Below are 19,895 nucleotides of genomic sequence, written 5' to 3'. Positions count from 1 at the left end.
AAGTCGATTACAACAGAGGTCATTAGTTGCAAGGCATTTAAAATTGTGATTCATATGGACTTACTGGTACTATACTATATTATTACTAATACTAATACTAGTGATACAGTCACTTAGTAAGCTTCTCATAGGGTTACATTTCCGATGCAGTGTTTTTCATTCACCAATGAATCAGCAAGCGGCATCTATTAAGAGCAAATGCCACTATTGTCAACACCTAATTGTCAACACTTTGCGTAGGAGGAAAGCATTTATTTTCTTTTTCATTCATTTCAAATAATGCCTTTAACAACAAATATTAGTAAGCATGTGGCGTTTATTAAAGTGGTTGCTGATTAAATTGAGGTGAGGCGCCTTGGAGCAGTTTCCTACATTTATAAAGCATTTACAGGAAAAAAGGGGGACTTATGGGGGGGTCCACAGTCCATGATGTCCACTGCCCAAGGGCACCCATCAGGAAGCTGACTCTATTCACATGTGATTCATTGGTATTCACCACTGCGGCAGGTCTCGAACCTGTGACCACTGAATCTGGACACCACGTGAGCAACCAATGAATAATCAAACTTAATGGCAGTCACGTGTCGCACACCTGTAACCGGTCTCACGTCCGCCATGATGATAATGACGACGACAATGATGATATAATTACGTTTTAAAAAAAAAGACGATTCATAGACTGTCTGCGATGATGGCAGCGGCGGAAAGAAAGCGAACACACAACCTCCCGAGGACACGAGCGAAACTGGCGCACTAAAATGAGGAAGAATGTTTTTTTTTTAATGGCGACAGATGCAAATAACTTAACGCGAATGGAACGGAGCACCTGCGTATGACTCCTCCATCGTCATGGCAGGTGGGGAAAAGAAATAACAATAGATATGCTAATGTTTATAATATGCAACACTGACCTCTTTGGTGTCCACGACGCCTTTGACGTATTTCCCGAGGACAGTGTCCACGCAGAGGACGCTGGACATCGCTGCCAGACACAGGAGTCTCCCTCCGACGACCCGCGCCTCCATCTTTCTCTCTCCCACGCCAAGGCTCGTCTGAGCCCCCGGCAGCCTCGGAGCTGGTGTCCGGACGGGCACGCGCTCACAGGGAGAGAGACAGAGAGAGAGAGAGAGAGAGAGAGAGAGAGAGAGAGAGAGAGAGCTCGGCGCGTTCGTGTGATCACCCCCTCCACACACACACACACACACACATTAAAAATGCCTTTGAACACAATTAGTACTGTTTTCTATGATAAGCCAATGTGATAAATTCATTTTCTACCGCTTTTTCCTCACGAGGGTCAGGGGGTGCTGGAGCCTATCCCAGCTGTCTTAGGGCGAGAGGCGGGGTACACCCTGGACTGGTCGCCAGCCAATCACAGGGCACATATAGACAAACAACCATTCACACTCACATTCATACCTATGGAGTTAATTTGGAGTCGCCAATTAACCTAGCATGTTTTTGGAATGTGGGAGGAAACCGGAAAACCCACACATGCACTGAGAGCAATTCCGATGTTGTTGGAACACAACTTCTTGAGAAAGGGGAACCACCACAAAAGTACTGTTCCAAACTTTCGTGTCTTTCAAGAAAGTCCCACAACATCCCAAGCTATCCACTGCGTTAAATGAGTGGAGAAATGTATTCATTCATTCATTCATTTTCTACCGCTTTTTCTTCACGAGGGTCGCGGGGGGGGGTTGCTGGAGCCTATCCCAGCTGTCTTAGGGCGAGAGGCGGCCATCTCTGTGTGGAGTTTGCATGTGTGGGTTTCCTCCCACATTCCAAAAACATGCTAGGTTAATTGGTGACTCCAAATTGTCCATAGGTATGAATGTGAGTGTGAATGGTTGTTTGTCTATATGTGCCCTGTGATTGGCTGGCGACCAGTCCAGGGTGTACCCCGCTTCTCGGCCGAAGACAGCTGGAATAGGCTCCAGCACCCCCCGCAACCCTCATAAGGAAAAAGCGGTAGAAAATGAATGAATGAATGAATGAATAAATTTCTCCACTCATTCAACGCAGTGGATAGCTTGGGATGTTGTGGGACTTTCTTGAAAGACACTAATGTTTGGAACAGTACTTTTGTAGCGGTGCCCCTTTCTCAAGAAGTTGTGTTCCAACAACATGGGAATTGCTCTCAGCCTCCCTGGGAAAGTCTATTCCAGTGTGGTTTTCGTCCTGGTCGTGGAACACCGGAGCATGCAGCTCTGGAGGTTGGGAATTGATAAAGTCCTCTCATGGTGTCTTTGGGGATGCACCAGGAATACAGTGTTAGTGGCATTCTACTATGTGCCATTCCGTCCTTGCATGATCCTGGTTCGCATTGCCAGCTGTAAGTTCAACCTGTTCAATGCTGCTCTTTGTCATAGATTCTGTTCATAATTTTAATGGACAGAATTTCTAGGTGCAACCAAGTTCTTAAGACTGTCCAGTTTCGGGGCTTTAGGATCTCATGTCTGGTATTTGCAGATGATGTACTCCTGATGATCGGTTTGCAGCCGAGTGTGAAGCTTCTGGGATGAGACTCAGCACCTCCAAATCTGAGACAATGCTTCTCAGATGAAGAAGGGTGGATTGCATCCTTTGGGTTGGGAGTGAGGTCTTTGCTGCAGGCGTAGTTCAAATAACTGTGGGTCTTATTCACGAGTGAGGGAGGACTCAATCACGAAAATGAGAGGCGGATCGGCACAGCGAGTCGAGGTAAAGAGAGAGCTGAGCCGTAAGGCAACGCTCTCGATTTATCAGCCAATCGATGCTCAAACCCTCACCTATGGCCATGAGCTCTGGGTCGTGACCAAAAGAGCAAGATTGCAGATGTATATGCCTGAAATGAGTTTCCTCTATAGGGTGGTGAGACTCATCCAAGGTCATTTGGGAGGAGCACTGCTACCTCACATCGAGAGGAGCCAGTTGATGTGACTTGGGCATCTAGTCCGGATACCTCCTGGATCTAGGACACTTTGGGAGGGGGGGCTGGAAGAGGTGGCCAGAGACCAGAAACAATGGACCTTTAGGTTCACTGCATTTCTTCAAGAAGACACATTAGGTTGGTTTGTGACTCAACACACAATACAAAGCACTGAAAATAGAGGAACAAATCTCAAATCAACACAAACATGCACTCATATATAAACAATCAAAAGTGTAAAGTATAGAGAATATATGTATTTTTGCCACAAGAGTGTGTGTGTGTGTGACAAAGTGAATGAGTTGGAGTTCATCACTTGTTGTATTCAGGATTTCATTGTTTTTGGAGTTATGTCATTGATAATGATGATGTATTAATCCAAGCTAAATTGGGATTCGAACAGGTGTACAGAGTTTGTCTTACCTGGGGATACTTACCAAGGGAGTCACCTGCAGGAATGTTTGGCAAGGCGCCGCCATGAGTGCCTGGATTTTATAGGTTTGGTGATGTCATTAGTGACATCACATAAGACCATACCATGTACTGAGGATGGGGGGGAAGGGGTTGTAAGGTTGGATGGGTATTTAATCGTGGGTTCGGGTAGGGAAATATGTGTATGGGTTAATGTGTTATGGAAAGTTGTAGTAGCAGTGGGGCTGCAGTACTAGATTTCAGTGATGTGAGTGAATACCTTTTTTCTTCTTGTTGTTTTGGGAAGTTAAGTCACTTTTTTTTCCAATTTAATTTTTTTTATTGTTAATGTTTTTCATAAGTTTGTTTCTTAAGCTAAATAAATGTGCCTAGACTGTGCGAACTGCAAATCTGCAAATCCTGAATTGTTTGGCCTTCGGACACCACATTACAACAGTGTGGTGGGATACATTTATTTTTTTTCAATACAAATCAACAGACATTCAGAGTATGAAACCTGCAAAGAATCAAACCTGATGTACAGCTCTTCAGATAATATCTACACAGATTATACAATGGTAAAAATACACGTTTTTTTTTATTCAGAGATTTGCACTTGTGGTGTTTATGGGAAAAACAAAGTTATGTATAAATACAGCTCTATTTTTCCAGTCTATGGCTTGTTTGTTTACACCCTGATTAGCATGCTGCTATTAACGGCATGTCAATTAAAGGGGACCTATTATGCAAATTTTCTGTGCTTTGTATTGAGTTGTGGACTCCTATAGGGCAGCTACACACGATAACCCGCACAGAAAGCTTTCTAGATCTTCCAAAATCTCCAGCTCTTTCTGTAATGTTTCCATAGACTTCCTGCTTCTGACCCAAATGATCTGTTTAACCTATTCCACCCCGGACCCTTATTTAGGTACGCCCACTCCGCTGTGATTAGTCACACTCCCAAGCGCTCTCTAGAACTTCCAGATTCCGCGTTTTCGAGTGCAGTCAATCTGCAACCCATATAAGGAAGTCTTTCAGGGCTCACTTACAAATGCGTAAACCTCATTATCTGATGCTTTGGCACCATTTAAAGGGTGAATAAAATATTGTAAAAACATTTATAGGTTAAAAAAGGATATTAGGTCCCCTTTAAAAAAAATCAATAGAAAAACGGTCCAAACATTATGAACACTGCGATCTGTGGTCTTTGGTTCCGATTCAGTCCTATGATGTTGAACGTTGTACGTAATTGTAGAAAAGTGGACACAGTTTATGTTTGAAGCTAGCTAAAAAAAAAATTATAATTATAATTGAATTGATTCTGCTCCAGCAGCAATGATCTCTTTTGAGGGATTGATTTTGAATGACATCAGACTCTTGGTTGCTAAAAAGGTAGACATCTAAATGAGACAATTTTCAGGATTCAAACTATGGCTGAACATGCGGCAGTTAAGCCGATTTCCAAACAAGAAAACTGATAATAAAAAAAAACAAAAAACATGTGCTCTAAGATGTGTGCGGTAGCTGGGGTCGAACATTAGACAATAAAATAATAATTCCACCGGTCTAACTCTTGAATACAGTTTCTTGGTTGCTTGTCGGTGATGCTCGCAGGCCGACAATGTTAAAGCTTGTCAATGTCATGGTTGAAAAAAAAAAAAAAGCCAACAGGAAGTTCAGGCAATATGCGGATCAGCAGCATTTAAAAAAATAAAAACCCTGACTCAACTAATGTGTTTTATAGACTTTGTTGTTCTAAATACTCAGTCATGTATGAAGCTGGGCATACAGTACACTTGTTTTTTTAACTGGACTGAGACGCGCATTGAAAGCCGTTGGAATCTGGAATTGAACGTCAAAGCCGTTTCAACTGTCTGTAGACTTGAAATGCTGATGCTAAATACAATGCTAACAACGAAGCAAAACATCTTGTGCCTTGATCTGTGCTTAAAACTACAGAATGATGTTTCAAGACACAACCGACACACTTCCTATTTTGATTTGCATTTATTGTTTAGCCTCTTTGCGCATGACATAATGAACATTAACTGATTTAATCAAATATAAAAGTTGTCTCAAATTTGGGTTGGTACGGCACTTTGAAAAACAAGTCAAAAACCATTTTGACAACAAACCTAAGATTCCTATTTTTTTTCCTCAATACAGTCGTCCCCGCTGTTCCAGAAGTGATTCCAGAACCAATCGCGATTAGTGAACTTCTCTTTAACATAACATTACAGCCCTGTAGACATGAAACAACGCCCTATTGTCACTTTTAAACTATTATTGCACAGGCTACCGGAACAATGCATAAGACATGGCTGCTGCTACTATGGCAAGATACCAAGCTCACAAGCTTGCCTCTCCAGTTTACTTATTCTAAACTTAATATAGTGTTTCCAATAGAATGGGGAAGAAGAACATAGTAAGAAGACTTACCACTTCCACATGGAATGGGAGGAGAACTTTTTTCCCCCTACTCTATGAAGTCAGACATGCTAAGGCTGACTATGTTAAGGTTGCTGGCTCCGTTTGGCCCGAATTTCCCACACTAAACACCTAGGAAATCTAACTAGGCCGACGAGTAGGAGATCCTCGCAGCTGAAGTACAAAAATACCTGCATTTATATGACTCATTTTACAGAGACCACCAGCATAGTCAAGCCGTGTGACAAACAGAAAAACAGTGTAGGACTTTATTTACTGTATGACTTTCTTTTGTGTAGGTTATATAAGAAAAACCTAGAACTTATTTGTAGTTGTATATACGTATTTGGTGTGCATTAAAAAGAGCGGGTTTTATTTCCAAGTCAAATCAGTCATGTTTTCAGTCATGTGTTTTTTGTAAACACATTGTCACCCTGTTGTGTTCAAGGACGAGTGGACCACCTTCTCTTCCTCTTCTGTCGCAAATAAATACAGCACAATTGCTATTCTTCAAGAAGTAGACACGCAAGTGTCACCATGTTGGAAGTTCAGTAAACAATGACAAACTTATTCCACTTTAGTTTAGTACTCTGGAAGATGTGTGTTTCGATATACTGCCCCCACTGGCGGATTTCCATGCGGCTCGTTGGTTATCTTTAAGGTAATGTAATACATTGCCTCAACAATGTAGCATTACTGATGCCTCGTGACCTGAATATTACATATAACTTGTCTTTCAGAACTTTCGTGGTTGATAGCAATAATTTTTGATTAAGATATTTTCGAGGGAACAATGTCTAAACCAGGCGGCACGGCGATCAAGTGGTTAGTGCGCAGACCTCACAGCTAGGAGACCAGGGTTCAATTCCACCCTCGGCCATCTCTGTGTGAAGTTTGCATGTTCTCCACGTGCATGCGTGGGTTTTCTCCGGGTACTCCGGTTTCCTCCCACATTCCAAAAACATGCTAGGTTAATTGAATGTGAGTGTGAATGGTTGTTTGTCTATATGTGCCCTGTGATTGGCTGGCGACCAGTCCAGGGTGTACCCGGCCTCTCGCCCAAAGGCAGCTGGGATAGGCTCCAGCACCCCCGCAACCGTCGTGAGGAAAAGCGGTAGAAAATGAATGAATGAATGAATGTTTAAACCGTAGCAAGGGACGACTGTATATCGAGTGTTGTACTTCGATATTAGCATTGTAGCATTGTATCGCAGCTTACTCAACTGAGATTCCCGCCCCATTATTGTACGACAGTTCAATAGCTGACACTTTGGTTTTCACAAACAACACCGGACACGACAAGATATCTATTTTTCAGAATCATACTTAATTGACAGTGCACAGCTAGCTTAAACGAAAAGTAAATATCCTTGAGAACCTATGTTTGGTCGTTTGAGCAGCTGGTGATGTTTAAAGTGCTAGTACGGGCCTCAGTGCAACCGACGTGGTAGCTACGGGCACACAAGCGAGGACTGACAGAATAACCCCCCAAAAATTCTACAAGCCATAAAGTCGCTTACAAACATCAGGACAAACCACAGCAAAAGTGCAAGAAGGCGCAAACTTGAGGCCTATAGCGTGCTAGAGAGAGAGGATGAAAATAAAAGCTCAGTCTAGTCTTTGATGCTGCTGCCTTTCTTCATCAATCCGACAGGAAAATGTTGCGGTAAATACTTCAGGCTGACACAAGCGAGCGCCGCCTAATCCGCTATAGTACGTCTTCTACTTCTGAAAAACCCTCTTCTCTGTAGCACTTTGGCTAAATCCTTTCCACCCGCCATCACATGAACCTGAAAAACGCCACCCTGTGGCGTGCAGTTTATCGCCGCCATTGTTGGCAGTTACAGAAAGCCCCCCCCCCTACATACTGAACAATTTCTGTGCTTCTGTTGCAAAACACTTCTAAAAAAGGCGTGACCTCAAGTTATTTGGATGCGGCTCGGAATAAGAAGACTGTGGAGATGGAACCAGCAGCAAGGGCCCGTGCAATCTCTTTTCTTGGTCAGGGTCCTCAAAGCAGCAACACTTGGGATTTGTGAAAGCAGCTCGTCAGGCACGAAATCAGTCGTGTTGACAGAAGTGCGACTTTGACACACTGCGTGCAGTGTGAAGGAGCAGTAAGAAGCAGCAAGGGATTGTGCGCTCGAGGAAAGTGTGAAAATATACTATTTAGCATCTTCTAGCTCAGTGATTTTCAACCTTTTTTGAGCCACGGCGCGTTTGTTTTTATACATTGTAAAAATCTTGTGGCACACCACGAACCAAAAATGTTACAAAATGTCAATCAATCAATAAGTCTATCGGAGGAACAAGGTAGGTGTTGCCACACGGACCAATATTACATTGCTCAGCCAGTCTTTACACCACAGACACTCGACAGTAGCCACGTTTTTAACATGACAACTTTTTCTCTTTCCGAATGACCTTTCGGGAAACAATGGTATCCATAGAAAGGAATATTCCAATCTCTTGTCTACATGCGCCAGAAGAGTCAATAGAGCATGCCCAGTAAAACGTAAACATCAACATCACGTGATACCGGCTTCCCCGAGTTTTTCTTTCACTTGTCGGAATAACTCCGTATTGCCAGTTTTTCGTCTGTCCAGTCTTGAAATTTAGTTTGAATCAAAATTGCTGGCCTCCATTTTTAAAACTGAAGAACGTCTGGATCTGCGTGTTACGTCATATCTGAGCATGCACTGAAAGAACGCACCTGGGATCAATTTAAACAGGAAAAGATCAAATTCAATCTTGCTAATATATTATAATTAAACTCAGGACATGTTTTATATAGATATATGTTTTCTTTTTTAATAAAACTGGACTTGTGAATGGCGTATAGAAGGGTTTAGATTCTGTTCCACAGATGGCGGTAATGCATACAAAAGCTGCTTACCAACCGCCAATAAACAACAGAAAAAGAAGAAAAACACCACAAAGAAGAACGCAGTCTGACAACTTTCCGTTTGATCGGGTACAAGATACCTCAATCGGATTGGGGAAAGGAATATTCCATCCCTGTTCAATTCTTTCCGTTTGAGCAAATAAACCAAATGCAATTGGAATATTTGGGTCCATGTATACTATTGACATAAAGGCTATTGACATAATATTTGCAAATGATGATTAATAAATGTTAATTATAAAAAGTGATATTGGATAATTCCTGACGGTTTCTCAAGGTACGCTAGTGTGCCGCGGCACAGTGGTTGAAAATCACTGTTCTAGCTGACACTGGAATACTCGAGGTTCCAAAATGCATTACTTGCATTCGTAATATCATGTGTGGGTAAATATTACATGAACTACTATTATGTACGAATGATTACAAATCCTCTTCAGTACTCAGTACTAAGAATACTCATTTACCCGCATAGCAGCTGGTCGTGAAGTTCTGAGCACATTCAAACTGTGTAATCAACAGCATGTGGATTAACGACTAAATACATACAGCAAATAGAAAAATAGGACGCTTTAGCAAATGATTACCAGGAGATAAAACTTCAGTGCAGCCTCTCAAAGTCTGTTACACTTTTTGAAAGCGAGTTAATCCAATTTGGGCTGCATGTCAACAGAGTTAGCGTCCACAAAGTGAGCTTGTATTGACAGCAAAATGGGAGTAATGGGGAGAGCACAATGCACAGTTATCAAGTGTGATTTGGAAGAGACTCTCCACCAGGACAAGGGGCCATTCAGATTGCGATGATTTGACGGAGGAACATTTTATCTGATTAGCAGGCTCAGTGTGTGATGAATCACAGGATCGAGTCGAGCATTTTGGCTTGGAGAAATCATCCGCGATGCCTTGTGTAAGTGAGTGCTGATTTATGTTTAAAAAAAAAATCCCTGCTGCTATATTACAATTACTTATGAATCACCATGTTATTGGGTTATAGGTGCAGGATGGCGTTCATACAGGAATGCCATCATTTTAAAGCAGAGGGAGAATTCCCAGTCCGTGTCAATTGCTTCTGTTATCTGGTATAAATTTCACACACAGAGGTTATGCAAAACTGTCGCATCAGTGCTGCGCAGCAGGATATTGCGCTTTCACACAGCAACAAAGTTGGACACATATGGTCCCAGAATTGCGGAATACCCTTACACAGGTAGCGTGCCACCTGTTACGACCCCATTCCTTTTCGTTGCCATTTATACAGAACAGCAACAGGCAGAAAAAAAAAAATCTGGCCTTTACAGGCAGCATAAAAAGGGGCTTTTGTCTCTGGTGATCTTTACTGCTTGTATGAAGTAGAGTCTTATAATGAAAGTTTATCTAAGCTTCCACACCCCCGATGTCAGTGCTGCTTTCAGCCACAGTTACAAAATCTTCAGTCGTTTTAGCCCCAAGCTCCTTATCCAGCTCACCTCCATCAAAAAGGGTAGTGGCGTCCTCAGAGTGGGCCAGCAAGCCCCTGTCGGTCCGTTCCAGCTTGCGGTGTTTGCGTGGCTCCGGGGGCGTCTCCTCTTGGGTGAAGACGGCGCGGATTCGCTCGGCGCACACATTGCCGGCCTCCCTGGTCTCCTTGGAGAGCTGTGATAGGCTGAGGAAGCCATGGGGGAGGTCGTCCACCACGCACAGCGTGACAGGCTGCCCGACGTTCCTCAGGCGCTTGGCAAACATCACAGAGTCATCCAGCATGGGGTCCAGAGCACAAGCCTGAGAGGGAAGGGGTGGTGGTGGTGGTGGGAAGGGGGGTGATGAAAAGCACATTCAGATTCCCTGCAGACGTGTCAAGCATCTCAATGAAGGGATGAAGAGAAGGAAGCCAAGTGGCCATCTCTCTTTTGTCCAAGCCATGTTTACCATCTCGCTGAGTCACTGGAGCCATTTTAAAAAAGGACAAACAATAACTTGTAGGCTTGTTTGTTGCTGCAGCTGTTCATATCGTTATAGAGTTTACGTTTTTTTTTATCATCGACAATTATTATAAGTATTCTTCCAAGGATGCTCCTATTAAATCTACTTTTCGGACCTATGAATGTAGTAGAATGTTGTATTCTTATGCCCTGAAAGAAGTTTGGGATTGTTCAAAACGAGTTTCAAAAGGCGCCGTAAAACTGGCCCTTTTGCGCTTGAGGCAAAAAGAGGTGATGACACAACTGCACAATACAAAAGATCCTGTTTGGTGCAGTTTTAAGCTGTAAAAACGGCCGCAAGGTGGCAGAAGTGTATTTTATAAGAGCTCAGCATGCTCATCTTTCCCATGCAATCGAGCGCTCCACAGGAAGCAGGAAGCCATAAAGCATGGAGTTGTGTAGCGTGCACAAGGTTAAGTATTGAAAGGAAATTTTTAATGCACGCACAACACACAGTTTAGTGCCGAATGTGAAAATTGTAAATAGTGCATGGTGTTATATTTGTAAATAAATAGTTATTTTTATGTAAAACAACCATGATTTATGGTTGTGGCATAGTTTAGATATTTTGGTTAAATTTGTGTCAAAGTGCTTTTCACAAAAAGTTGTTTTTCTTCCCTGATTAGCAACTTATTTGAAATGATAATGATATTGCAAGTGATAATGTGCAGATATCGGGATATCAATAAAAAAATCCGATATTCAAGCACTTCTAGTCATCTGTGCAGGCCAGTTTATGGAAATTCATACAAATTGCTAATAGTCTTGCTAATATATTCAGACATTAGCAGGTTTGAATACATACGATAGCAGGGGCTGCTACCTGTGGCATTAGTCTTTTCCAGTTTTCAAGCTCTGTAATACGCAGACAGCTAACACTAATTACCCAAAGGGTGATAAACATCTAGCCTTTGTGTATGTAAGTGTACTGGAACACATCCAGCTGGTGCATCTCTTTCGCTTACCACGATGTGAACAGGCGGAAGAGCTTTCAGCATGCTATCAGGGGCCAGCAGAGGGGAGCAGAATGGGTCCTTGACCACCGGCGAACTGTGCAACTTCATCTCAGAAAGCTGCTGTGAACGCAGGGGCTCAAAGCCCAGCGGGAACTCAGATCCCTCCTCGCCACCAGGGGGTGGTATCGCCACGGTAGGCAGGTTTGCAGGTGGGGAGTAATCAGGTTCATTGGAGATGGAGAAATTGACTTCTTCAGGCTGCATAAAGAGTGGAAAATGTCAGTCAGCAAACCAGGCATTGAACACTTGTCAGACACATTTATATATTTGTTATTCATTAATTTATCAGTGCTCACAGCTAGGAGACCAGGGTTCAAGTCCACCCTCGGCCATCTCTGTGTGGAGTTTGCATGTTCTCCCCGTGCATGCGTGGGTTTTCCCCGGTTTCCTCCCACATTCCAAAAACATACTAGGTTAACTGACGACTCCAAATTGTCCATAGGTATGAATGCGAGTGTGAATGGTTGTTTGTCTATATGTGCCCTGTGATTGGCTGGCCACCAGTCCACGGTGTACCCCGCCTCTCGCCCGAAGACAGCTGGGATAGGCTCCAGCACCCCCCGCAACCCTCGTGAGGAAAAGCGGTAGAAAATGAATTAATGAATGAATAATTTATCAGTGGTCTCCAACTGCAGGTTCTGGCTGTATGCATTAGTTTCCAATCCATACATCTATTTTCTAAGCTGCTTAAAAGTGACCTGGCCAAGATGGCAGCATAACACAAAGTTTACAACAAGACATTCCCAACACACAATACAACATTCTGAATGAGCAATGTATTGCACGATCATCTGCAAGTATCACAAGATTTTCTCGAAAGAGTGTAATCCAAGATGGCAGCGTAAACAAGCTGAACGGTATTTTGAACGCTAAACAAGTGGGGCAATTTTAGCAAACATTTTGGTTGTTAACCAAAATCACGCTAACTGGGACAGACATTAATTGAGGTACCACTGTATATAATACATGGATGCTTGAATGTCTTTTGAAGCATTTTGACCACAACCAATAGAGGGCACTACAAAAGGTCATTTACAGTCATGACTGTAGAAGGTCCCGAATTTATTCTAGAATGAGTACATCATCAATTGGTTGTTGTTCATACAGTTCATATGTCAGCATCATTTTATCTGTTTTAAATAAAAGCTTCACTTAATTAAACAGGTTGCAGTGTGACTTACAGTGCGTTCGGAGAGGAGGGGTGCACAGTGGGAGGTGGAATTATGGATTCCCAGGTCCTGGCATGTTTGGCTCTTCATAGATAATTTCCCGGTGTGGAGGTTTGAGGGCTCAGAGGGCACTGTGGGGTCCACATGAGGAGAGGAGATGGACGTCTCTGACACGCTCTTCCTCACTGCTTCTGTGACGAGGAAACAGAAATTCAATCGTAGGTTGAAAGTGGCGCCATTATAAATTAACTGTGGGGGTGTCATCTAGTTAAGGGGTCGCCGGGGGAAATTTATGGTTACGGTAATGAACAAATTACTGTCAAAAGACCGTCTGTTCTGGTGAGGTGAATTGATATGAATGGATTTACAAGTGTGAAAAGCAACAGGGAGAAGATAAGTAGACCCTGAGTAAAGGCAATCATACAGTGTGTGTGCCCACACACACACACACACAAACTATACTTTATGCACAGTGCTTTACCAGTGGCCCCTCCGGACTCTGCATCTGTACTGGGGGGGTTGGCGGCTCTGTTCGAGTCCAGTAAAGCATGGATCCAGTTGGACGCTCCCTGTCGGAAGTCTCGCAACAGCAGTGCTGTGTCCCTCCGCATCATGCTGAGTGTGCTCACCCTTTCCACCTGCTTCTCCGTCTGCGGCTCATTACCTGGACCAAGAGATGAGGGAAAGGACATTAGATTAATGAGGAAGGGGTGAGGAGATGAACATAAAAAGTGGGAACGCAATAAAAGTAAAAAAAGGTCTAATAGTAAACAAATGTGCTGAGTCTATGCCACCATAGGCAGTTTGTTATTGTTTGTACAGATAACCACGAGGAGGAAATAATAGTTACTGGCGGTAAACTAAGTAAAGACAATAACCCTGATGGGCTTAATTAACATAGTCATCTGCTATTGTTCCACACTTTCAGAAAAACGTTTCTGCAGGTCTTGATTATTTACATGCCGCAATAAGCACATTTGGAGAATAATATAAATGCTAATAAGAAGACTTGCTAGTTTTACAAGCACAGGGCAGACACACCTCTTTGTGAAGATACGACCATTAACACTAAAGGCAAGGGCAAAATGTTCATTGTTCTTGGTAATGGTAATGGTTTTATTTCATTTGAATATGCATCAGATTACAATTGAGTGCATCACATAATCAGTTCACAGTTCCACATGTCCAAAAGGAGTAGGAAGAAGCAAAGCTTATTAAATCATACCCCTCCATCTGGGACTTTTACAATCAGTAACTGTTACATTTGTTCACATCCTGCTTTCCTAATATAGTTTAAGTTTTTTTTTTTTTTGTCACTTACCGAAGTACGAGGTGATATGACCATCCAATGACATAATGGGTACCATAGCAACTGTCAATATAGTGATATGTATAGCACATCATGACTGGTTCAAGACTCTTCATCCTTGTATTTAGCAAACATCAACTGCTTGTATTGTTTCTTGAATTGGCTCATCGTTGTGCATTGTTTGAGGGTCTTACTCAATCCATTCCATAGTTTGATTCCACATACTGAAATGCTATGGCTTTTTAACGTAGTCCTAGCATATAAGTGTTTCAAATTTAGTTTTTCCCTGAGATCATATTTCTCCTCTCTTGTAGAGAAGTATTGGATGACATTTTTAAGGTAATTGGTTATTTTTAGCCTTATGCATTATTTTAGCTGTTTGAAGATGAACTATATAAGCAAGTTTAAGTATTTGTGATTTTAGAAATAAGGAGTTAGTATGTTCTCTGTAGGCGGCATTATGAATTATCCTTACTGACCTTTTTTGCAGTACATTTAGCGAGTGAAGATTGCTTTTATAGTTATTACCCCACACAAGTAAGTAAGAAAGATACGGTAGAACCAGAGAGCAATAAAGAGTGTGGAGTGGTTTCTGATTGAGTACAAATTTTGCTTTGTTCAATATTGAAATATTTGAACAATATTTCATCAAGTAAATCTGGTAATGGAAGTTGACAGCTGGGTCACACATCATGCAGAATCACTTAAACAACAAAAAATACCAAACTGTATCCTACCTGCATAGGCGCTGAGACACTTGGAGAGCACACTGAGCGGCAATAGGGGGTCCATGAGGGTGAGCAGACGGGAGGGCGAGGCGTAGGCGGTCAGCAGGGTGGCCGGGTACGCAGCCACGATGCCATCTGGCATTCGAACGCCGTACGCCGCAGCCCGCAATGATGTCGTCACACACAGGTTTCCTCCCGCACTATCGCCCACAAGGCACACTTTCTCCCCGGTCCAGCCTGGAAGAATTGTGGGGCGTATTTCTTGGTGACTGGATTATGAGCACCACATAGGTGCTATAAACAACATAAAAAGTCTTTGCTGTGTAAAACAGAAACGTATATGTGTTTGTATCTCCCTCGTGCCTTCCTACTAAAGAAATCACTATTTGACACTGCATGCTTAAGCAGGCTCGTTCCATTTGCATCCAAATAACCTGCATTTTTTTCCTACCTAAGTGCTCAATCCAATGAGATCCAATGGCAGAACTTCATGAAGCAATTCTCTCTTTTAATGATCTCTTTTATACTATTTTTCAACTATTTTAAATAAGTCTTAGATGTCCAAACGTAATGACCTGGAAGTGTGCTGTCCAAAATCTACCCTTAATGCAGGGTGCTAGGCTTTATTTTAAGATGTGTAGCAAAGCCTGCGTATACGCAGGTGGAATGGCATCTGCAACAAGAAGGACGTTCTTGAAACCCTTGACCTTAAAAAGTGACTGCTTGTGCGTCTCTCTTAAAAGTGGACCAAGCAGGTGAGGGATATGATTAAAACACAGATTACTGTTAGAACAACACTAGCCACGTTTACATGAGAAGTTTTTCTCTTTCCGAATGCCCTTTCCAAAAGCAATGGTATACATGGAAAGGAATATTCCAATGGCGTGTCTACATGCGGCGCTATAATCAAACAGAATATTCAATGGGGCATGCGCAGTAAAGCGTAAACACCAACATCACGTGATACCGACTTCCTCGAGTTTTTCTTTCACTTGTTGGAATAACTCCATATTACCAGTTTTTCCTTCGTCCAGTCTTGAAATTTAGTTGGAATCAAAAACAAACTTTCCGCAGCAGTCCAGTGCCGATTGCTCGCCTCCAATTTTTTAAAATCGAAGAACGTCTCGAGCTGCGTGTTACGTCATATCTCAGCATTCGCTGAAAGAACGGACCCGGGAACAGGAAAAGATAAAGTTCAATCATGCTAATATTTTATAATTAAGCTCGGCACATGTTTTATATAGATATGTATTTTCTTTTTTAATAAAACTGGACTTGTGAATGGCGTATAGAAGGGTTTAGATTCTGTTCCACAGATGGCGCTAATGCACACGAAAGCCAATAAACAACAGAAGAAGAAAAACACCACAAAGAAGAACGCACCCTGACAACTTTCCGATTGAGCGGGTACAAGATACCTCAATCGGATTGGGGAGAGGAATATTCCTGTGAATCCGATTATATATTCATTCGGATTGGCACTTTTCTTTCAGAATGAGGTGTATACAAAGGTTACATTCTTTCCGTTCGAGCAAATAACCCGAATGGAATTGGAATATTTGGGTCCATGTAAACGTGGCTACTAAAAGGTTTTTGCACTCTTGCATAATACAGTAGGTGAAGATATCTCTGAAGATAATCACAATCAAAACGGGATTATTGTATTTGTAAAGGCAGAATTTTTCCTCTGTGTAACAAGCTAAATATAGAACTATTTATGATTTTTATAAAGAGGTTAAGTGTGTCGTGAAGTACTGCCAGTACCTAGTAGGTGGTGGTTTCTCAGCGCCCAGCAGTACGCATAAAAGCACTCCTCCAGGGCCCGTGGAAATGGAGCCTCGGGGGCCAGGGAGTAGTCCACTGACAGAATGGGGACGCCTAGGTCCTGGGACCAGCTCTTGAGATAGGGCTGCACAGGACAACAACAAAAAGGTATGGAGGCGGGTGAATTGAATACAAGGCTAACATTTCAAAGGGAATATTTAATATGCAGTTAAAGCAATGACAGGCAACAGCTGCCACAATAAAGAGGAAGAGAGGGATGAGTGAAGAAGTTATGGAGGATAAAAGTTATGACAATCGCTCGTCCCTGTGATGTCATCCATCTGCTTTCCAGCTTACTGTCTAGACCAGGGGTCTCAAACACGCGGCCCGCGGGCCAAATGTGGCCCGCAGGACACTAGTTTGAGGCCCCGGCCTTGATATGAAAGTTTAATGTTAGTGCGGCCCGCGCAAGTATTGATATGGATGCTGTATGGTATCATGTACCCAGAAAAAAATATTACGTTTGATTAATGTTCATGTTAAAGGTTAAATAACTGTTAATAGTTATCCTCCCTATCCGTGTAGAGTGGTAAGTTTTTGGCTATTGAAGTTTAAAGGAAATAACTTGAAGGCTACCGTTTAGGTCGCTAGCTCTCTAGTTTGCGAGTTAGCATGTGTCTCAAGACCCTGCAGTTGCGCAATATGTTGTAAATAAAAAGTATAAATGTGACTATAGTTGTGTTTTGTCATGTCTACAGGGGCTCTAATAATGCTTTGTTAATTTTAATCTGAAAAAAATAATTATGTTTATATGTGGTTTCTTAAGTTTTTATTATTTGCAGTTTTATTATTTTTATTATATTTATTTATTTATTACTGATTGATTGCTTTTCTTTATTCTTGATTTGTTTATTTTTCATCTTATTTTGTGCAGAAAAATTCAGATATTTGAGAACAGTGGAATGTTTTATCAGAGCTTTTATTGTAGAAAATCGGAACCAAAGCACTGAAAAAGTTTGTATATTTTTCTGTTTTTAATAAATTCGTTTTTTTTTTTTTTTGGAAAACCTGATTCGACCCAGCCTCGCCCAGATCCTAGCTCCAGTGGCCCCCAGGGAAATTGAGTTTGAGACCCCTGGTCTAGACAAAGGGTCACTGACCCTCTTGGTCACCTCAATTATCTCTTGTGTACATCATTACCCAAGGACATTCTCATGTCCTCATTTGTTCGGACATCAAGTATTATTTTTTTCAACGTCGGGCAAAGTTTGGTACGTCTATAGTTTAGTGTCACCTCGACAACTGCTGATTCAGCCGCTCCAAAACTCAGCGGTGCCGGTGTGAGAATCCCGCTGTCATAATAAATAAGCTCAGTCAACTTAGCATGTGCAGTCAGCAGAGGTGCTCCTAAAACCAGTTCATCAAATTGTGTGTCCAGTTTTGACAGAGCCCTTGTAACTGGATCACATAAGACAGTACTAGTGTACCTAATGAAGTGGCCATTTTGTGTGTACTGTCAATCATGTGAGAACAACAGTTTGTTGCTGTAGTCTGTAGTGAGTGTCAACATGCGTCAGAGTTGGAAAAGCTCTTCCCGTCATCATCTATAGCACGAAGGGAGATAAGGGATGCGTCGGAGAGTTAGTGTCCGCTCATGGCTGGTTAATTTTACATGAGTGCAGAAACTATTGTGGGGCACACACTTCCTTTCCACAACAAAAAAAAACCACACAAACACACACATCAAAAGCACTCCATCCCACATCTGTTCTTTAACAGTGCACAAATGGAGCTTTGAGGGTCATTCATTTCAATGCAAGTCAGCATCACTGAGCAACCATCACCACAGCAGCTGTTATATCTTGACCAGGTGTCGGAACTCGTGTCCAAGCAACTTTATAGGGTAAAAGAGCGATGACCAGGCAACCTGTCTAAATCTAGCTATACCTCCGAGGGTGCAATCATGGGGCAGAGGTGTCTATAGTCTTGTTGGCTATTTGTTCATGACATACTTAAATTTAAGTATTAGAAAGCTTGGAGAGACAAAAATACCCTGAAAAGCCAAGCAGTTCTTTGTTAATTCAGAATGACAGCGTTCCTAAGCCTCTCCTCGACAGCTCGCTTCTCATCCGCTGGTTGCTTTTGCAGAACCAGAAAGTTGTCTTGCACATCATGCAACTGCAGACGAATGTAACGACACAAGGAAACCAAAAACAGTCATCTTTCTACCACTGCACAGTCTATTTACATACGGCGGCACAAAGTGCAAGGAAAGAGTCTCGAGAATATTTATAGCATTTCCTTTACAGCACGCAGGGGAGAACATGTAAACTCCACACAGAGATGCCAAGCCAAGAAACGAACCCAGGTCTTCCCGAGCTCCTGACTGTGTAGCCTGCATGCTAACCACTTAATCACATTGACCATGCGTTACATGTAATAGTATTGATAGTATCTTATTCCACATGGATGTGAAAGAATGTATTTCAGTTGTTTTTGCATGCAAACATAGCAAACTACAAGGTACTTGCCCTTGGCTCTTGCATTCAGAGTTAGGAAAACCTGGATGAGACTGTAAACCCAAAACAATCACCTCGTGAGATTTGGATGTCTGAGCCACAAAGCCTCCCCCATGGAAGTGGATGAGAAGGCAGGAGGATGAAGGTAGGTGCTTGGTCTTCAGACCCAGTGAAAGGGAAATGGAGCCTGCTTCGGAGCGGGTGAGAGCCAACAGCGTCGGACTGTCCTGGAGAGAGCAGGAAGACAAGAAATGCTGATCAGTTTTTTTGCAGACCAAACAATGAGAATGTCTTTAATTTTAAGCATAGCGTTATGACAAAGGCTCAACATTATAAACAGAGCCGCTTCTACTGCAAGTGTTAGAGCCCCATTGGGGAGTAGTATTGACTACTGTAGCCGTTATGCACCTGCATTAACACACTAATTCTCATTCTGTAACGCAAACAAGGAGTGCTGATGAGATTCTATTGAGAGAGAGAGAGAGAGACTTGTAATTTTGTGACACCATAAAGCGCGGTGCTGTTTTTTTTTGCGAGACCAAGGACTTAGAGGTGTTTGCTGGATTGCTTGTCTGGTTATGTGCCAGGTTCCAAACAAGCAGGATGAGCAGAGAAAAAGAAAAGGAGGCACAGTCAAAAAAAAAAGTCAGTGACACCTAGTATGAAGGCAAAACAGCACAAGAGAGCAAGCGATAAGGATGGGGATTTACATTTGGGACAAACTGCCACATTACTGAGAACACCGGCAAAGCTTTGCTGTTAAGAAAAAAAATAAAAAGTT

The 19,895-nt window shown here is 42.4% G+C and overlaps 2 protein-coding genes across 9 annotated transcripts in view; both read right to left on the bottom strand.

Moving 5' to 3' along the window:
• tmem145 (transmembrane protein 145) overlaps nucleotides 1-1,109 on the bottom strand; it is a 34,643-nt gene extending 33,534 nt beyond the window's left edge. Inside the window, exon 1 of the mRNA XM_058054142.2 lies at nucleotides 912-1,109. Within this exon, the coding sequence (XP_057910125.2) occupies nucleotides 912-1,025 (114 nt within the window). The 5' untranslated portion in view covers nucleotides 1,026-1,109. The remainder of the gene's footprint in view (nucleotides 1-911) is intronic.
• Nucleotides 1,110-4,560: 3,451 nt separating this feature from the next.
• The window catches only part of lipeb (lipase, hormone-sensitive b), a 32,305-nt gene continuing 16,970 nt past the window's right edge, over nucleotides 4,561-19,895 (bottom strand). For 6 of the 8 annotated variants that reach the window (XM_058053230.2, XM_058053232.2, XM_058053234.2 and 3 more), the window contains 7 exons: nucleotides 19,189-19,341; nucleotides 16,596-16,740; nucleotides 14,841-15,068; nucleotides 13,276-13,458; nucleotides 12,807-12,985; nucleotides 11,575-11,823; nucleotides 4,561-10,409 (listed from right to left, as the gene is read on the bottom strand). In XM_058053230.2, the coding sequence (XP_057909213.2) occupies nucleotides 10,026-10,409; nucleotides 11,575-11,823; nucleotides 12,807-12,985; nucleotides 13,276-13,458; nucleotides 14,841-15,068; nucleotides 16,596-16,740; nucleotides 19,189-19,341 (1,521 nt within the window). In that variant the 3' untranslated portion in view covers nucleotides 4,561-10,025. The remainder of the gene's footprint in view (nucleotides 10,410-11,574; nucleotides 11,824-12,806; nucleotides 12,986-13,275; nucleotides 13,459-14,840; nucleotides 15,069-16,595; nucleotides 16,741-19,188; nucleotides 19,342-19,895) is intronic. The other 2 variants (XM_058053231.2, XM_078790793.1) reach the window with 1 other exon arrangement.

Source organism: Doryrhamphus excisus, linkage group LG5 (genome assembly GCF_037039965.1).
Source record: "Doryrhamphus excisus strain RoL-2023G ecotype Guam linkage group LG5, RoL_Dexc_Guam_v1.1, whole genome shotgun sequence".
Lineage (NCBI taxonomy): Eukaryota > Metazoa > Chordata > Actinopteri > Syngnathiformes > Syngnathidae > Doryrhamphus > Doryrhamphus excisus.
Note: the sequence above shows the minus strand (reverse complement) of the source record. Positions and strands in the feature narration are given on the sequence as shown.